General features: G+C 38.1%; 1 protein-coding gene across 1 annotated transcript in view; it reads left to right on the forward strand.

The window, feature by feature from the left end:
• KCNU1 (potassium calcium-activated channel subfamily U member 1) overlaps positions 1-17,819 on the forward strand; it is a 168,748-nt gene that overhangs the window by 29,830 nt on the left and 121,099 nt on the right. Inside the window, exons 8-11 of the mRNA XM_009212873.4 lie at positions 867-942; positions 6,343-6,513; positions 8,078-8,169; positions 10,420-10,530. Coding sequence (XP_009211137.1) covers positions 867-942; positions 6,343-6,513; positions 8,078-8,169; positions 10,420-10,530 — 450 coding nt within the window. The remainder of the gene's footprint in view (positions 1-866; positions 943-6,342; positions 6,514-8,077; positions 8,170-10,419; positions 10,531-17,819) is intronic.

A 17,819-nucleotide genomic window follows, 5' to 3' on the forward strand; every position in this document is an offset into this window, starting at 1 on the left:
AAACAATTCCTTGAAGCATATGTCACCCAGTAGCAGCCAGCAGTGAACTATTGCTTGCAGAAATATAGCCACCTAAGTATTTCCAGACAACAAGAACACAATCCAAACTGCCTTTGAGCAGCAATACTTGTAAAGTTTTGAGCAGTTTGATCTGTTACCCACTCAAAATCTCCATGCCTTGACAGTCAAACTAGAAGCATCAAATATTAGAGGCCAGGTGGATTTCATTTCTATGTGTTTATGAATTATGGAGAAGCTGGAGGAGGAAGGGCTGCTCCTGTGTGACAGGTGGTCCTGCCTGAAAACCAGAGAGATCTCAGCTAAACTCTAGGGCTCTCCTTAGGTGACAAGGGCCCCTCTCATCCTTCTTCACTTGAAGACCCTGTTATCAGTTCAGCAGCCTGAGTGACTTTATATTTTTGTGTTCTGTTCAGAATTTTATTTTGCAAATGTGCTCCCTGGATTTCTACTCCTTGGATTCCTGGCATAATGCATTGCATATTATTATGTTGGACAATATAACAATCTCTATGATCCACATGTAGCATATTTTAAAAGTGATATGAGGCTAGTGGATATCGCAGCAAAATTCAGACTTTCCAAACAAGTATATGTAACTGGGCGAGTTTTAAAGCTGTGTTTCTCAACCTCTAATGTGTATGTGAATCAAGCAGAGAATCTTGTACCAATGCAGATTGAAAGATCGGGGCAGGGACTGGGATGCTGCATTTCGAATACGTTCTCGGGTAACGCCATTCCTTCTGGTCCATGAGCCACACTTTGTGTAGCAACATCTTAGAGGATGAGGTGTTTATGTTGTTCTGGAATCTGTTAGACCCAACAGCTCTTTGTCTTTCTTCCTCTAGTAACTCAGTGAAGTTTTCCAAACTATTGTCAATAGTTCTCAGTACCTGGTTCACAGCTGCAGGATTCATTCACCTGGTAAGCATCTCATCACAATTCCTAGTGGCGTCTGTTGTTACCAGCATCCGTTTTTTGAAAAATGGAAGGGAACCTGCTGAGCCCCTGTCTCCACCACTGTAAGCCAGTTAGAGGTGTGTCTTTCTACTTCCCATTTTCAGGTTTTCTTTACCCTCATATTCTCACAAATATGCATATCCTACAATCAAGGTGTCTCTGTTTCCTCTTCCAACTTTCAAAACCTACTCTTAGGGAAAGACCCAGTAAGCTCCAAAAGTATCAGCAATAAGTAAAATGTATCACTGTATCTTCATAAGAGTTCTAGCATTAAAAAAAATTAAAAAGCGAAGGAAATGAAGCCAGTTACAGGATTTCAGACTTATAAATGCTGGAGACATATGAGGGAGGAGTTACTGTTGCAAAGGGAAGTTTGGGGGCTTTTTTGATCCTCCTGAAATCAATCTGTAAACCTAGCTGCCTCCTTTGCCTATAGGAAAGGCTGGTTCTTATCCCACGTAATAAGAAATCTAGGAAATGGATCTCAACCATAGGAAAGGAACTCCTGGACCTTACTTTTTGAGGACAGTTGAGGAGCAGTCATTAGCAAATACAGAAATTGATGGGAAATGTTAAAAGCCTGCAAAAGCTTTTGAGATAAACAAAACAGAATTCATAACAGGTCTTTTTTTATCTGAGCCCTTCTCTCAAAATTAATGTAAGACAATAACAATTTAAAAATACACTAAAAAGTTACCATTGTTCGATTCAACAAGAAAAATGTCAAATGCAAACAAGGATATGAACCTTCAAGAAATCTGAAGCTCTCTACGTCCTCCACAGCACTCAGGAAGGAAAGAGATTGTCCTGAAGTGTCACAGCAGTAAAGGCTGATTCCTGGATTTAGAGAATTGAACCTTCGAGTCCTGGACCCACCAGGGAACAAGTAGACATTAGTGTCCCTTTAGAAACCTTGTGGCCACCACAGGATGCTAAAGGAAAAGTCATTAGGGCTTTTTTCTTTTTCCTTTAATAGCTGTTTCAATGAGAAGCTCGAAGCCTAAATGTGGCCTACAAGCATATTATTATATTTGACCTAATTATGTTTCAATTTTTTGTTTGCTATTTTTTGTCACTTGCTGACTTTTATGAAGAGCTCAGATAAAAATCAGAATTTCTGAATTCTTCAGGAAAATATAAGGTTCTAATAATCCCACTCTCCCAAGGCCACCAACAGCTATAGCTGAAGAATAGCTTCATATCACAAGGTCAAGAGATCGAGACCATCCTGGCCAACATAGTGAAACCCCATCTCTACTAAAAATACAAAAATTAGCCAGGCGTGGTGGCATGCATCTATAGTTCCAGCTACTCAGGAGGTAGAGGCAGGAGAATTGATTGAACCCAGGAGGCACAGGTTGCAGTGAGCCGAGATCGTGCCACTGCACTCCAGCCTGGCAGCAGAGCGAGACTCCATCAAAAAAAAAAAAAAAATAATCTTCTCCCTATGTACAGCAGGTGCTCTTGGGTTTAACACAGTTTCTGCCAGGCCTACTTGAATCATTGTAGTTTTGCTCCACTTCTCTAAGAATGTGAGCATGTTTCCCTGCTGGACATCTGGTCTCCCAGAAAAGGAGACCTCCAGCAAGGAAGTAAGCACAGAAAAAAGGAGAAGCAATCAGATGACATGTGAATTAAATGGTGCCACTTTGAGCCATACCAATTTCTAGAACATTAAAAACCTAGAAGAACTATATCCCAGAGCAAAGAGGATAGCAGATTTTATTGAGGGGATATTTGAAATGACAAGCTAAAATAAAAGCTATGGTTGTCCTAACTCACCATCTTCCCATTCTCATGCTATCCTTCAGCTAAAAGATGATATCATTCAAAGATTAATATTAACTAGAAATGAATCAATATGGCACCTGTGCCTAAATTCTGCTAAAAACAACAAGAAGGTGTATTGGAAAGCGAGAGAAACATTAGCATAATAGAAGTTACAAAATAAAACAGTTATGAGAGCAACAATTAAGATAATTTGCCCAAGGGAACAAAGGAAAAGCTAAGGAAAAAAGCCATTTGTATTTAAAAAAATAAATAAATTTTTTAGAAAAACTGAAAATGATCCTTCACAGAATATTTATACGGTTTTAACTGAGGGATTATTAAACAATAGAAGTAATTGAAAGTGGGCCAAAAGACATCAGAGAAAAATAACAAGAAGAGTATTACGGAGCTAAAAACCACATTAGAGGGAACCAAAATGTAATACATTTGACAAAATCACATTCAGAAACATGATGGACAGGACTGGAGCAAAAATCTTGACATGGAAAATAACAAAGATACTCAAATGGTTGTAAAAAAGAAACGTGAAAGTGGGACAATATTGATTCAACCTACTGTAAATATCATTAGGGTATTACAGAAAATAATAAATGGTGCCAGAAAAGTGTTTTAAAATAAGGTGTTGAATCTGGAGATTAAAGGATAGACTGTATTCCAGGAAAGATAATTCTAAGATATTAATTCTAATCACATATTGGAGCAGTTACAGACATTCAGGGATAAAAAGATAATCCAAGCAGAACAAAATAAGATTTATACAGGGGGGAACCAATGAGACTAGCTTCAGGTTTCTTGGCAATATAGATCAATACCAGAAGATGATACAGCAGTGTCTATAAAGTTTGCATAAAAGAAAGTGTAACCTGTCTTGTCATTTTAAGCACGCAAGGGGTAACGCACCAGTGAGCTTCTTTTGAATCTGTATTAATAGCTTAATGATAAAATTCAGTCACATAGGAGATTAATGAAAAGAGAATTAAAGAATGGGGAAGTCATGGTAAGAAGTAGTAGTAGTGGCTGGGCACGGTGGCTCACGCTTTTAATCTCAGCACTTTGGGAGGCCACGGCAGGCACATCATTGGAGGTCAGGGGTTCGAGACCAGCTTGGCCAACATGGTGAAACCTCGTCTCTACTAAAAATACAAAAATTAGTTGGGTATGATGGCAGGTGCCTATAATCCCAGCTACTTGGGAGGCTGAGGCAGGTGCATAACTGGGGGGCAGGAGTTCAAGACCAGCCTGCCTAATGAAGCCTCATCTCTACTAAAAATACAAAAAAATTAGCTGTGCATGGTGGCATGCACCTGTAATCCCAGCTACTCGAGAGACTGAGGCAGGAGAATCACTTGAATCTGTGAGATGGAGGTTGCAGTGAGCTGAGATCATGCCATTGCACTCCAGCCTGGGTGACAGAGTGAGAATCCATCTCAAAAAACAAACAAACAACAACAAAAAAAACTATGATATTTTGGTCAGGCGCCTTGGCTCATGCCTGTAATCCCAGCGCTTTGGGAGGCCAAGGAGGGGTGGATCACCTGAGGTTGGGAGTTCAAGACCAGCCTGGCCAACATGGGGAAACCCTGTCTCTACTAAAAGTAGATAAATTAATCAGGTATGGTAGCAGGCACCTGTAATCCTAGCTACTTGGGAGGTTGAGGCAAGAGAATTGCTTGAGCCCAGGAAGTGGAGGTTGCAGTGACCCGAGATCATGCCACTGCACTCCAGCCTGAATGACAGAGCAAGACTTCTCTCAAAAACAAAACAAAAAAGTAGTGGTAATGATTACTGAATGGATATAAAATAGAGCTAAGACATAATCAAGGTAATTATCACTACAGAATAGAATGTAGATGCACAAAGTAAAAGTAATATAGCTAATATAAATGTTGATGGGCAGGTAAGAGAAGATGAGAGAATGTCCTCATATTCTTCTTCCTAGTGTATCTCATCTAAAGTTGAAACAAAGTTTAAAATAATAAGAATTCAGTTTTGAAATACGTGGTTAAAGTAGAAAATGATTCAGTCTGTTAACATTAGTCTGTAATACTTTACCTTAACTGTATTTCCCACCTTGGACTGATGGGTCAATGCTAACATGGTTAAGAGAAAGAACAATGTGAATAAGTAGACCCACAGAAGGCTGCCAACTCCCTTCTTCCATAAACTAAAGAGATACTGAGGAAGTGGAAAGGGATTTGAAACACCAAATTATTACTCCCAAGGACAATGAGTTAAATTTCAAAGCCTTCTTTAAAAAATTGTAAAGGATACTTCCAGATTAAAATAAATTTAGTTTTACTTTGTACATATTGTGCAGGGATAATATTGAATCCCTGTACTACGAGTTGTAAGAGACACTATGGGATTTTAGCTTAAAGGGAACTGTGCCAATAAACATGAATGATTTAAATCTGTGTGACTTAAATTTGGTTTTCTTGTAATGTAAGTCTTGGAAAATAATGAAGACTCCAGAAGTCAGTGACTTTGCAACAGTATCCACTATCAGCCATAAGACTTAAGAACAGACATAAAATCCCATTCTTACTTTGGAGTGGAGTATTATAGGGGTCCACACTCTTAACCTATTCATTAAATTTAAGAAAGGGTCAGCACTTGGCACATCACTTTTAAAAAGGGAACAAATATCTGAGCAAACTGCATGGTTTCTAATTTCCATCCTAGTTCTTAAAAACAAAACAAAAAGCCCACTTCCCCCAGTTAGACATCTCTAAGATTTTATCATCTTTTGTGCTAAATAGAAATGGAAACATCTAGAAAATATGTGAGGTGAGGAGAAAAAAAGGTCTAAAAAGAAAAAACAAAAAAGAATTGTATTATAAACTATATATGTATAAATGTATGTTATATATAATATGTTACATAATATTTTACACATATTTATAATAAATTTATATATGATATAAATGTCTAAGTTACTTCATTTATCTAATATAAAAAAATCTGATAAATTTAGTTTTCTTGAAAGGTGAAGACTCAAAGAAAAAATCAGAAGAAAATATTTTTAAAGGTTTTTTTTTTTTTTAATCAACAAAAAGATCATTGTGCAAAGAGATAAACAACTTGGAAAATTGGTTTGTTTTTCCATAGACACTAGCATTCTATATGCTTAAGCTTACTGAAATGAAGTGCTCATTTAAGTGTTTCTTTCTTTAATGATAATCCTAATCTGGTTAAAAAGTGAGAATATGTTATAATTGCTCAGTCTGAGAGCCTTTGGAGTCCCCTGGCTCCAGGATGCAATGTTTGCACCTACTTGAAAAGAGAGCACAGAGGCATCTGTGCCCTGTGGAACTTTTCAAATGCTGTGCTGCAGCTACAAGGCCCCTCATATTTCGGCAATGATCACAATTAAGGAAACCAAGACTTTACACTCACTACCCGTGATTTAGAAACTCTTCCATTTATGTAAACTCTTCATAGCAACCTGAAAGCCATTTGGTATTTCATTTGGATTGAATGAAGTGCAATTAATCTCGTGTTTTGCCTATTCTTTAAAACTCTTCTCTTGGATTCTATTCAGAGACGTTTCCTGAGTCTTCTCTCTTTGAACAGGTGGAAAATTCTGGTGATCCCTGGCTCAAAGGTAGAAATTCACAGAATATATCATATTTTGAGTCAGTTTACCTGGTCATGGCAACAACGTCAACTGTTGGCTTTGGAGATGTGGTAGCCAAGACATCCTTAGGACGGACGTTCATCATATTCTTCACACTGGGGAGTTTGGTGAAGAGTATTTTTAATATGTTTTGAATATAGTTACATAAACCAGAAAATATTTGGTTAGTGGTAATCAATGAAGCAATATAGGTTTAAGAGTGAACGTTGCATTACCTGGGGCACGTGTCAAGGGCAAATGAAACATGCACAGATCCCGTATTTTCCAAACTGCATGCCCTGGAGCTCAGGATAAAATTGCTCGGTTTCCAGGGATGAAGGATGGTAGACAAAAGAAGCAGACTTTCCTGATTAAGATCTACATTGATTTGAGCAAACCTATCTTCCTTCATAGTTTGCCCATCAAACTAAAGTCTTTCTTCTAGAGGAAGGCTATTTGAGATTTGATCTGAAGAAAATTCCATTCCTCCCAGCTCAAATGAGTAACCTTTCACTAAAATAGCATTTAAGTTTAGAGATGTGAATATCTGTGCCTGGGTTACAGGTATAGCAAAGGCAAAAGCCTTCTTTTCTTTTAGTGACTTTCATTTCAATTCCTTAAATTCCACAACAGAGTTCTCCACTTCACTTATTTGATACCTACGCATCCACGGTCTCACATCCCTTTTTTTCAGTCATTGTCTCTTAACCCTCCTCTGTCCCATATGCTTTCATTTTTCCAAGCCCCAAATAGAATAAAGTCAGAGTGAGAAGGGAAGTTTTAAGTGATAAAAGGAGGGCGGTTGGGCGCGGTGGCGCACGCCTGTAATCCCAACACTATGGGAGGCCAAGGCGGGCGGATCACGAGGTCAGGAGATCGAGACCATCTTGGATAACACAGTGAAACCCTGTCTCTACTAAAAATATAAAAAATTAGCCCGGCGCGGTGGCAGGCGCCTGTAGTCTCAGCTACTGAGGCTGAGGCAGGAGAATGGCGTGAACTTGGGAGGCGGAGCTTGCAGTGAGCCGAGATCGCACCACTGCACTCCAGCCTGGGCGACAGAGCGAGACTCCACCTCAAAAAAAATTAATTAATTAATTAAAAGCAGGGCCGGGCACGGTGGCTTAGGCCTATAATCCCAGCATTTTGTGAGTCCAAGACAGGCGGATTACCTGAGGTCAGGAGTTCCAGACCTGTTCGAGACCAACCTAGCCAACATGGAGGCACCCCATCTCTACTAAAAATACAAAAATCAGTCAGGCCTGGTGGCAGGCACCTGTAGCCCCAGCCACTTGGGAAGCTGAGGCAGGAGAATCGCTTGAACCTAGGAGGTGGAGGTTGCAACGAGCTAAGATCTCGCCACTGCACCCCAGCCCGGGAGACAGACAAGAAACTCTGTCTCAACAACAAAAACAAAAACAAAAGTGATGAAAGGATAAGACATGTGGGGAAGTCACCTTGCTGCTTTCCTTTGTTTTCATCATTTTGAATACAGAAAAGTCTTATATTAAATTTTAACAAAATTCAAAGGCTGAAATAAGGAAGAAAAACGGGGTCCCTTTTAACATGCTATCATGTACTCTTAGATGACAGAAAGTTTTACGTACCCTCCTTTTCCTTTCTAATCTTGAAATTTTTGGAGTATTCATCAACATAATTGGAACTAAGATTTTATTTGCTGATCAATTTTAGATATTGTTTGCAAACTATATACCTGAAATGGTGGAACTGTTTGCTAACAAGAGGAAATACACCAGTTCCTATGAAGCAATCAAAGGAAAGAAGTAAGTAGTGTTTTAAGTATTTCTACAGTTTAAGAAATTCTATTAGCCACATATCTCGTTCTAGACATATATTGTCTGGCTTAGCTGTAGAACCCAAGGTGAATATATCAGCAACATCCTGCATTGACTAAAAAGGATTGTGCTAAACTAAATACCATAAGAAAATGATATTTGCTACTTGACACAAACTGCTACATAGATGCCCATAAGAATACTAAATCAACTAAAATGACAGATAATGTTGTAATTCACTGTCAATAAATATTATTGATTATGGCACTATTTGTACATTCCTTTTCACTAACTTCTCCTATAGTCATTATCAATTGTCTTACTCATTTTCCTCGTATGGGTAACTTATGGCTAATTTTACATAATGGATAAGATTAAAGCCATGATTCCAATTTAAAATAATTAGTTTAATTCAGTTGTCTTAGCCAAAGCTCCCCTAAACCATCTGGGGCTCATTTATGGTGAGGATTTGCCCGCCTGAGAAGTTTCTACCCTGTCTTCTGTAGCACCTCCTAGATGACTGATTTTTTTCCATACCACAGCCATGTGTTCCCAGGAGGAAAATGGAGTGGAGTTGTTTTTATATTATTTCTTCTTGGATTCATGTTACCTTGGCTTCCATTAGGTTTTTTTCCTATCTAAGACAAAAAGAATGAAATGGAGTTTGTTTTTTTGTTTTTTTTTTTGAGACAAGAGTCTCCCTCTGTTGCCCAGGCCGGAGTGCAGTGGTACGATCTCGGCTCACTGCAAGCTCCGCCTCCCGGGTTCATGCCATTCTCCTGCCTCAGCCTCCTGAGTAGCTGGGACTACAGGCGCCCGCCACCACGCCCGGCTAATTTTTGCATTTTTAGTAGAGACGGGGTTTCATCGTGTTAGCCAGGATGGTCTCGATCTCCTGACCTTGTGATCCGCCCGCCTCGGCCTCCCAAAGTGCTGGGATTACAGGCGTGAGCCACTGTGCCCAGCCTGAAATGGAGATCTTAAATTAGATGTGATCCTTTTAAAATCTTAGTCCCTGTCTGCTGTAATGAAAGACGCATAATGGAGATAGACTCCCTCAAAGCAGTCTCTTAATACAGTTGGATGAAAACTATAATTGACCTAGGACTATGAAGAGGAAAGGAAAAATATGATGAAATGAACAAAAAATAAATAGTGAGAAGCAATGAATTTAACTAGATGAGCCAAAATCGGGCCTCATTTGTCTCAGGAAAAGCCTTTGGGGCACATACGAAATCAGTCAATAGGTCTGGTAATGTTAACGTTAACTTAAGCTAAAATTATGTTTTCAGTTTTCTTCAATGAGTAATAGGAGGAAAATAGTTCCTTTAAATACATTAAATCTAAAAAAATTTTTCACGACAAAAACTACGTGCATAGAGTTCTGCACCTGTCTTCGATGTCCCTCCACTGGGCTCATGTTTTTGTAACTCCTAGATATTTGTAAATGTGGAAGATAAGCTGAAACAATCTGGAATGTGGTGCTTTCTCAGCCATGTTATTTGGCTCTGGAAAAATTGATGAACTTTTCTGCTCCTCAAGAAAAAAACAAACAACAACAACAAAAACCCTATATCAGACAACTAGGAATCAAGCGAAAAAATGAAGTGAAAAATGTATTATAAGTTATAAATAAATGTGAAAAATCTGGCAATAATAATAGTTGCTCTTGTATTCTTAAAAAGCTAGGTGCAATTTAAATGTTTGGAGTCATATTCTACTTGAGATGAGATAGAAGACTGTGGATATCTGATGCTTCTTTTGTATTAGAAATGCAGTCCTTAGTGTTTCAACGTTTAAAATCTGGGTGAGGCAGGTCAGGCATGGTGGCTCATGCCTGTAATCCCAGCACTTTGGGAGACTGAGGTGGGCAGATCACCTGAGGTTGGGAGTTCAAGAACAGCCTGACCAACATGGAGAAACCCCATCTCTACTAAAAAAAATACAAAATTAGCTGGGCATGGTGGCGCATGCCTGTAATCCCAGCTACTTGGGAGACTGAGGCAGGAGAATCACTTGAACCCAGGAGGTGGATGTTGGAGTGAGCCGAGATCACGCCATTGCTCTCCAGCCTGGGCAACAAGAGCAAAGCTCTGTCTCAAAAAAAAAAAAAAAATGGGTGATGCAAATACCATATTTATTGAAAACTAAGTTTAAGCTAATTATTCATCTCTAAATGCTGACAGGAAGGTGCTTGTGTTCCTCGGATGATCCACCTCACCTGTTCTTGCTGCCTAGGTTTATTGTGGTCTGTGGAAACATCACTGTGGACAGTGTGACCGCTTTCCTGAGGAATTTCCTCCGTCGCAAGTCAGGAGAGATCAATACCGAAATTGTTTTCCTGGGAGAGTAAGTATATCTGTATGGCTCATGGGTTCTAAATGAATACTTAAAATATGAGTGAATATTTTTAATGCAAGAAAATCACCTTCACAATATTTATAGAAAAATTAGATATTGATCATAAACAAAACAAAAAAGAAATCTTTGACCACGCTAATCTCTGCAAATATTTTGGAATATATCTTGTCAGATGTTTTTCTGCATAGGTACTAATATGATTTAAGTGATTACTATTTGACATTTAGGTTACACTACACATTTTTATCATATATGACTGTAATCTTATGCAAAAGCCTGGTGCACTTGGTAACTATTATTCTGTTAATTCTGAGAATTAGAAATGTGAAGTTCAAATCAATACAGAAATGATTGTTCTTGATGCCGTTTTTGTCCTATGCAGTCTATCTTTCCACTAGCAGAGCCTAAGTCAAATATTTTGTCGAGCACTGGGAAATACATATTTAGTACAGAAAGATTTTAAGCATAGCTTAGGTATACAAAATGATTTCTTATATTTTAATTTTATAATTTTCAATTTGGTAAGATTGACTAATTTTCTATGTTTTGACTGTTGGCTTTTCTTTTTGAAATTTTTCTGTCTTTCATCCCCTCCTATTAGGTGGATTGATTACCTGTTGCTTTACTGACTTTTCTACTCAATATATGTTGATACTGGTCATTTTGTGTTACATGTTATACATGTTTTTCTTCCTACTTTCACCTTTTAATTTTTTTCGTACTTTTATTTTCATACAGAAGTGTTTGATTTGCATGCACTCCAGTCAGCTCATTCTTTTAGTGTTTAAGATCCATGGAATTGTTTTGCCTGATGGGTAGAGAATTAACTTCTTTATTTTTCTCAAATGATTCATCAGTTACACAAATATCATTCACTAAATAAGTCAGCCAGATTTTGAAATGACATTTTGATCTTACGTGGGATTGTATATAGCATCGCCTCTATCTTTGGGCACTGTGTAGTTGAGCACTCTGCTTTTACATTATGACATGTTCAATTCACCATAAATCTGGGCCCTCATATATGGAATAACCGATAGCAGTTTGAAGCACTCTGCGATGTTACTGACAGCCAAGAATTTTGTTTAAGTAGCATCACCGTGTCCATCTTTCTAGCAATTTGTGCATTATTTAAATCTTTTGTTGGAAAATAGTAGAAACAAAGAGTACTAAAACTAGGGATTAAAAGCTAATTATTATGATCCAGTTGAGACAGAGAGGAAATCAATAGATGTGTGACATGTTTTACCTGCCTTTGCATTTTTATGGACTAATGTGCGTTGTTGTATGTACTTGCCAAGATGATGAATAATATTTTTAATGGAGAAAAATGTGGAAAGTATCTATATAGAATTTTGTTAATTTCATCTATACTCCGATGACTCCAAAAATTTACATCTTCCCTTAGACATTCTCTGTGGCTTTGTATTTACACAACTAATTGCCTCCTGGATATGTTTAACTTAGTGTTATGAAGGCCCCTCAAGCTCAAAATTCTCAAAAGTGAACTCATGATCTTGTGTTCTCCTTTCCAACTCAAAGGCAAACAAACAAAAATAAAAGAAGGAAAGCAAACAACATTTTCTATCCTGTAAATGAGACCTGATTAATATACTTCCTTAAAACAGCAAACTGAGTATTATCTCTGATACTCCTGTTCCCCTCAATCCCTATATACGTTTTCATCAATACCATTAATTTTATCTCACATGTAAATTCTAATTCTATTTCTACCATTTCTTCTCCACTATCACAACCCTATTCATAGTTAAATCTTGTCTTCCCAAAATTTCTCTAAAGGCCACTTTATTTGTTTGTCCTTTGTGCTCCAAAGCTCTTCTTCTCCCTTTATATGACCAATTTATTCCCATCCTTCCCACTCAGAGAGACAGTCCCTGTCCATTCTGTCTAAATTGGTGTCCTCTAATTTCCTTCTATCTCATTACTCTGTTTTATTTCCTTTAAAGCAATTATCACAATCTATAAAACAGAGCTGTTAACATTTCTTTCTTTTATGATATACTCCTGCCCCTTCTCCCATTTAAATGTGAATTCTCTTTCTTCTTCCTTTGAATCGGGGCTGACTTGTGGCTTAATTTGATAAATAGAACACAGAAGATGTGATACTTTGCTACTTCAGGCCTAGCATTTAGGAGGATTGACAGTTCCAGCTTGGAGTCCTGAGTCATCATGTAAAAAGCCATACTACCTTGCTGGAGAGAAGACCCAGTCAGCTGTCAGCTGCTCTAGTCATATAGCTGAAGCAACAATCGTGTGTATAGCCACTTTGGACATTCCAGCTCCCTGTGAAGCTCCTGGATGAGTGTACCTATGTGGAAGCCGCTAGTCAACAATGCACAGAACACAACAATCTGGCTAGAGACACAATAAAAAAAGAGAATTTTAGACCAATATCCCTGATGAACATCAATGCAAATTCCTCAATAAAATACTGGCAAACCGAATTCAGCAGCACATCTGAAAATTTATCGACCATGACGAAGTGGGCTTCATCCCTGGGATGTAAGGCTGCTTCAATATACACAAATCAATAAATGTAATCCAGCATATAAACAGAACTAAAGACAAAAACCACATGATTATCTCAACAGATGCAGAAAAGGCCTTTGACAAAGTTCAACAGCACTTCATGCTAAAAACTCTCAATAAATTCGGTATTGATGGAACGTATCTCAAAATAATAAGAGTTATTTATGACAAACCCACAGCCAATATCATACTGAATGAGCAAAAACTGGAAGCATTCCCGTTGAAAACTGGCAAAAGACAGGGATGCCCTCTCTCACCACTCCTATTCAACATATTGTTGGAAGTTCTAGCCAGGGCAATCAGGCAAGAGAAAGAAATAGAGGGTATTCAATTAGGAAAAGAGGAAGTCAAATTGTCCCTATTTGCAGATGACAAGATTGTCTATTTAGAAAACCCCGTCATCTCAGTCCAAAATCTCCTTAAGCTGATAAGCAACTTCAGCAAAATCTCAGGATACAAAATCAATGTGCAGAAATCACATGCATTCTTGTACACCAATAACAGACAAACAGAGAGCCAAATCATAGTGAACTCCCATTCACAATTGCTTCAAAGAGAATAAAATACCTAGGAATCCAACTTACAAGTGATGTGAAGGACCTCTTCAAGGAGAACTACAATGAAATAAAAGAGGACACAAACAAATGGAAGAACATTCCATGCTCATGGATAGGAAGAATCAATATCATGAAAATGGCCATACTGCCCAGGGGAATTTTTAGATTCAAGGCCATACGTTTTAAGCTACCAATGACTTTCTTCACAGAATTGGAAAAAACTACTTTAAAGTTCATATGGAACCAAAGAAGAGCCCACATTGCCAAGACAATCCTAAGCCAAAAAAACAAAGCTGGAGGCATCACGCTACCTGACTTCAAACTATACTACAAGGCTACAGTAACCAAAACAGCAGGGTACTGGTACTAAAACAGAGATATAGACCAATGGAACAGAACAGAGCCCTCAGAAATAATACCACGCATCTACAACCATCTGATCTTTGACAAACCTGACAGAAACAAGAAATGGGGAAAGAATTCCCTATTTAATAAATGTTGCTAGGAAAACTGGATAACCATAAGTAGAAAGCTGAAACTGGATCCCTTCACATCTTATACAAAAATTAATTCAAGATGGATTAGAGACTTAAGTGTTAGACCTAAAACCATAAAAACCCTACAAGAAAACCTAGGCAATACCATTCAGGACATAGGCATGGGCAAGGACTTCATGTCTGAAACACCAAAGCAATGGCAACAAAAGCCAAAATTGACAAATGGGACCTAATTAAACTAAAGAGCTTCTGCACAGCAAAAGAAACCAGCATCAGAGTGAACAGGCAACCTACAGAATGGGAGAAAATTTTTGTAATCTACTCATCTGACAAAGGGTTAATACCCATAAGCTACAAAAAAAACTCAAACAAATTTACAAGAAAAAAACAAACAACCCCATCAAAAAGCGGGCAAAGGATATGATCAGACACTTCTCAAAAGAAGGCATTTATGCAGCCAACAGACACATGAAAAAATGCTCATCATTGCTAGCCATCAGAGAAATGGAAATCAAAACCACAACGAAATACCATCTCACACCAGTTAGAATGGCGATCATTAAAAGGTCAGGAAACAACAGGTGCTGGAGAGGATGTGGAAAAATGGAACACTTTTACACTGTTGATGGGACTGTAAACTAGTTCAACCATTGTGGAAGACAGTGTGACGATCTGTCAAGGATCTAGAACTAGAAATACCGTTTGACCCAGCCATCCCATTACTGGGTATACACCCAAAGGATTATAAATCATGCTCCTATAAAGACACATGCACACATATGCTTATTGTGGCACTATTCACAATAGCAAAGACTTGGAACCAACCCCAATGTCCATCAATGACAGACTGGATTAGGAAAATGTGGCACATATATACCATGGAATACTATGTAGCCTTAAAAAAGGATGAGTTCATGGTCCTTTGTAGGGACATGGATGCAGCTGGAAACCATCATTCTCAGCAAACTATTGCAAGAATAAAAAACCAAACACCACATATTCTCACTCATAGGTGGGAACTGAACAATGAGAACACAGCACAGGAAGGGGAACATCACACACCAGGGCCTGTCGTGGGGTGGGGAGAGGGGGTAGGGATGGCATTAGGAGATATACCTAATGTAAATGACAAGTTAATGGGTGTGGCACACCAACGTGGCACATGTATACATATGTAACAAACCTGCATGTTGTGCACATGTACCATAGAACATAAAATATAATAAAAAATAAATAGATAAATAAATAAGTAAGTAAAAGAACAATCTGGCTGAGACCAGCCAACCTACAAAATCATGAACATAGTGTATTATTGTTGCTTAAGGTCAATAATTCCTAGGATGGTTTGTTTTGCAGAAATAGATAATTGATACAACAAGTGGTACTAGAAGTGGGGTGCTATCATATTGAGAGCCAAAATGTGGGCTTTTCCTTGGAACTGGTGGAGACAGAGGCCAGAAGAGTTTCATGGAGACTCAGTAAAGGCTGGAAGAGCAATGAGGAAATTGCTGTAGGGTGCTGGAGGAAGAAAAGCCCATGCATGGTATTATGTCAGAATTTTGGTAACACTGTCACCAGCAATAATATGGAAGACAGGAAATGTACCTAATGAAATTGGGAAGCTAAGAAGATTTCCCAAAGGAAAGTCATTTACTCTAGTTTAATCATGCATGCTAAGGTATTATTAAAAAAATTGAGGAAAAAAAAAAAGAAATTCTTTAGTTTTTGAGCAGAACTTAGAAGAAATACAGAAGGCCCAGAACAATCTCTCCAGTTGGACAAAAAAGCGAAAAATGACCTCAGAGAGAAAAAAATCAAATTTAGGGTGCAATCTATAACATTTGACCTCAAGGTCAAAAATTGAATCAAGGATACAACTGTAAGATCATTTGTTAAGACCTCAGAAAGATTTAAGGTGGTGACTTACAAAGGCTCTCAGTCAGGCACAGGGGCTGCAAAGAAGCTTACAGACATCTGTCCTGGAAGCCTGACATTGTCAAAGTGGAGAGAGATCTGTCTGCAAGGAATCATGGATCTGACTTTTAAAGCATGACATGAACCTGAATTAGGTTTATAGAAACTACTCAATAGAATTCTGCTTTAAACAGAATTTTTCTGATAGCAGCCCTCCCAACTTGAAATAAAAGGGAAAGAAATAGTTCAAAATGAAAAAAAAAAAAAAAAAAAGTGCTTCTGAGCCCAATTTAGCACACACAAGAATCAGGCAGAGAAAGCTACTGAAGTATAAACATAGACCTTCTATTAAAGAAAGGGAAGCATGATGACTCAGGATCAGAGGACAGAGCAAAGAATTATGGACAATAGATTAACTCGTGACCACAGAACTGGGCCATAATTGAGAAACATTCTCTACCCCTAATAATACATGCTCAGATTTCAGAATTTCTGTGGACTCGTGATTTCTCAGTGCCCTCCATTACAACCTCCACCACTTTTGATGGGGCTTGTCTATTACAATTTTCCTATCCCTGTTGGTGTCATCATGGTGAGTGGCTGTTGGAGTCAGGGTATGCACTTCTGCATTCAGTTCACAGGTGTTCACATCAGGACCAGATGTGTTCAGGAGCCCCCAACCAGGTCTGGGCCTAATTTAGATGACAAGATCCAGGACTTTGAGCTGATTCTGTAAAGAGATGAGACTTTGGGAGGAAATGTGAGAATATTTTGTACAAGGGAGAGATGTGAATTCTTGTAGCCAGGATGCAGACTGTGGTAGTTTAATGATGGCTAATAGCAATTCCTCTTTATACATACAGATAGTCCCTGGTTCATGATGCTTTGACTTAAACAATTTTGTTTTACTTTATGATGGTGCAAAAGCCATATGCATTCAGTAGAAACCATACTTTGTATACTCATACAACCATTTCGTTTTTCACTTTCAGTACAGTATTCAGTAAATAATATGAGATACTCAACGCTTTATTATAAATAGGCTTTGTGTTAGATATTTTGACCAAATGTAGGCTAATGTGAGTGTTCTGAGCATGTTTGAGGTAGGCCAGGCTAAGCAATGATGTTTGATAGGTTAGCTGTGTTCAAAGCATTTTCAACTTACCACGTTTTCAATTTATGATGAGTTTATAGGGATGTAGCTCCATCATAAGTTCAGGAGTGTCTGTATTCTGCTCCTCCTACCAAAAGTGGAGTCCTTTCTCCCTTCTCTTGAATCTAGGCTAGCCTTTTAACTCATTTCAACCGTAAGATATCGACAAGTGACAGTATGCCAGTTATGCCAGCCCTTAAGACTCCTGATAACATCTGCTTTCAGTATCTTGGCATCTTGAAATATAACTATAAATAAATAAATGCACACATATCTATGTATGTATATATATGCATCATACATACATATGTATCATATATATGCATCATACATATATATGTATGTATGATACATATATACATACATATAATATATTGATAAATACATACATATATGTATGCTACATATATACATATATAATATATGTATGATACATCTATACATACACATATATACATACATATATATATGTATGTATGATGGAGAATAAGGCCCATCCCACTGCCAGTCTTTCCAGCTAGCTCAGTCGAGGCAGCAGACATATAAATGATGCCATCTTGGATGTTCTAGACCACTAAAGCTCTCCTATAAAGGAAGTCAGTCCTA

This window comes from Papio anubis, chromosome 8 (genome assembly GCF_008728515.1).
Source record: "Papio anubis isolate 15944 chromosome 8, Panubis1.0, whole genome shotgun sequence".
In the NCBI taxonomy this organism is placed as follows: domain Eukaryota; kingdom Metazoa; phylum Chordata; class Mammalia; order Primates; family Cercopithecidae; genus Papio; species Papio anubis.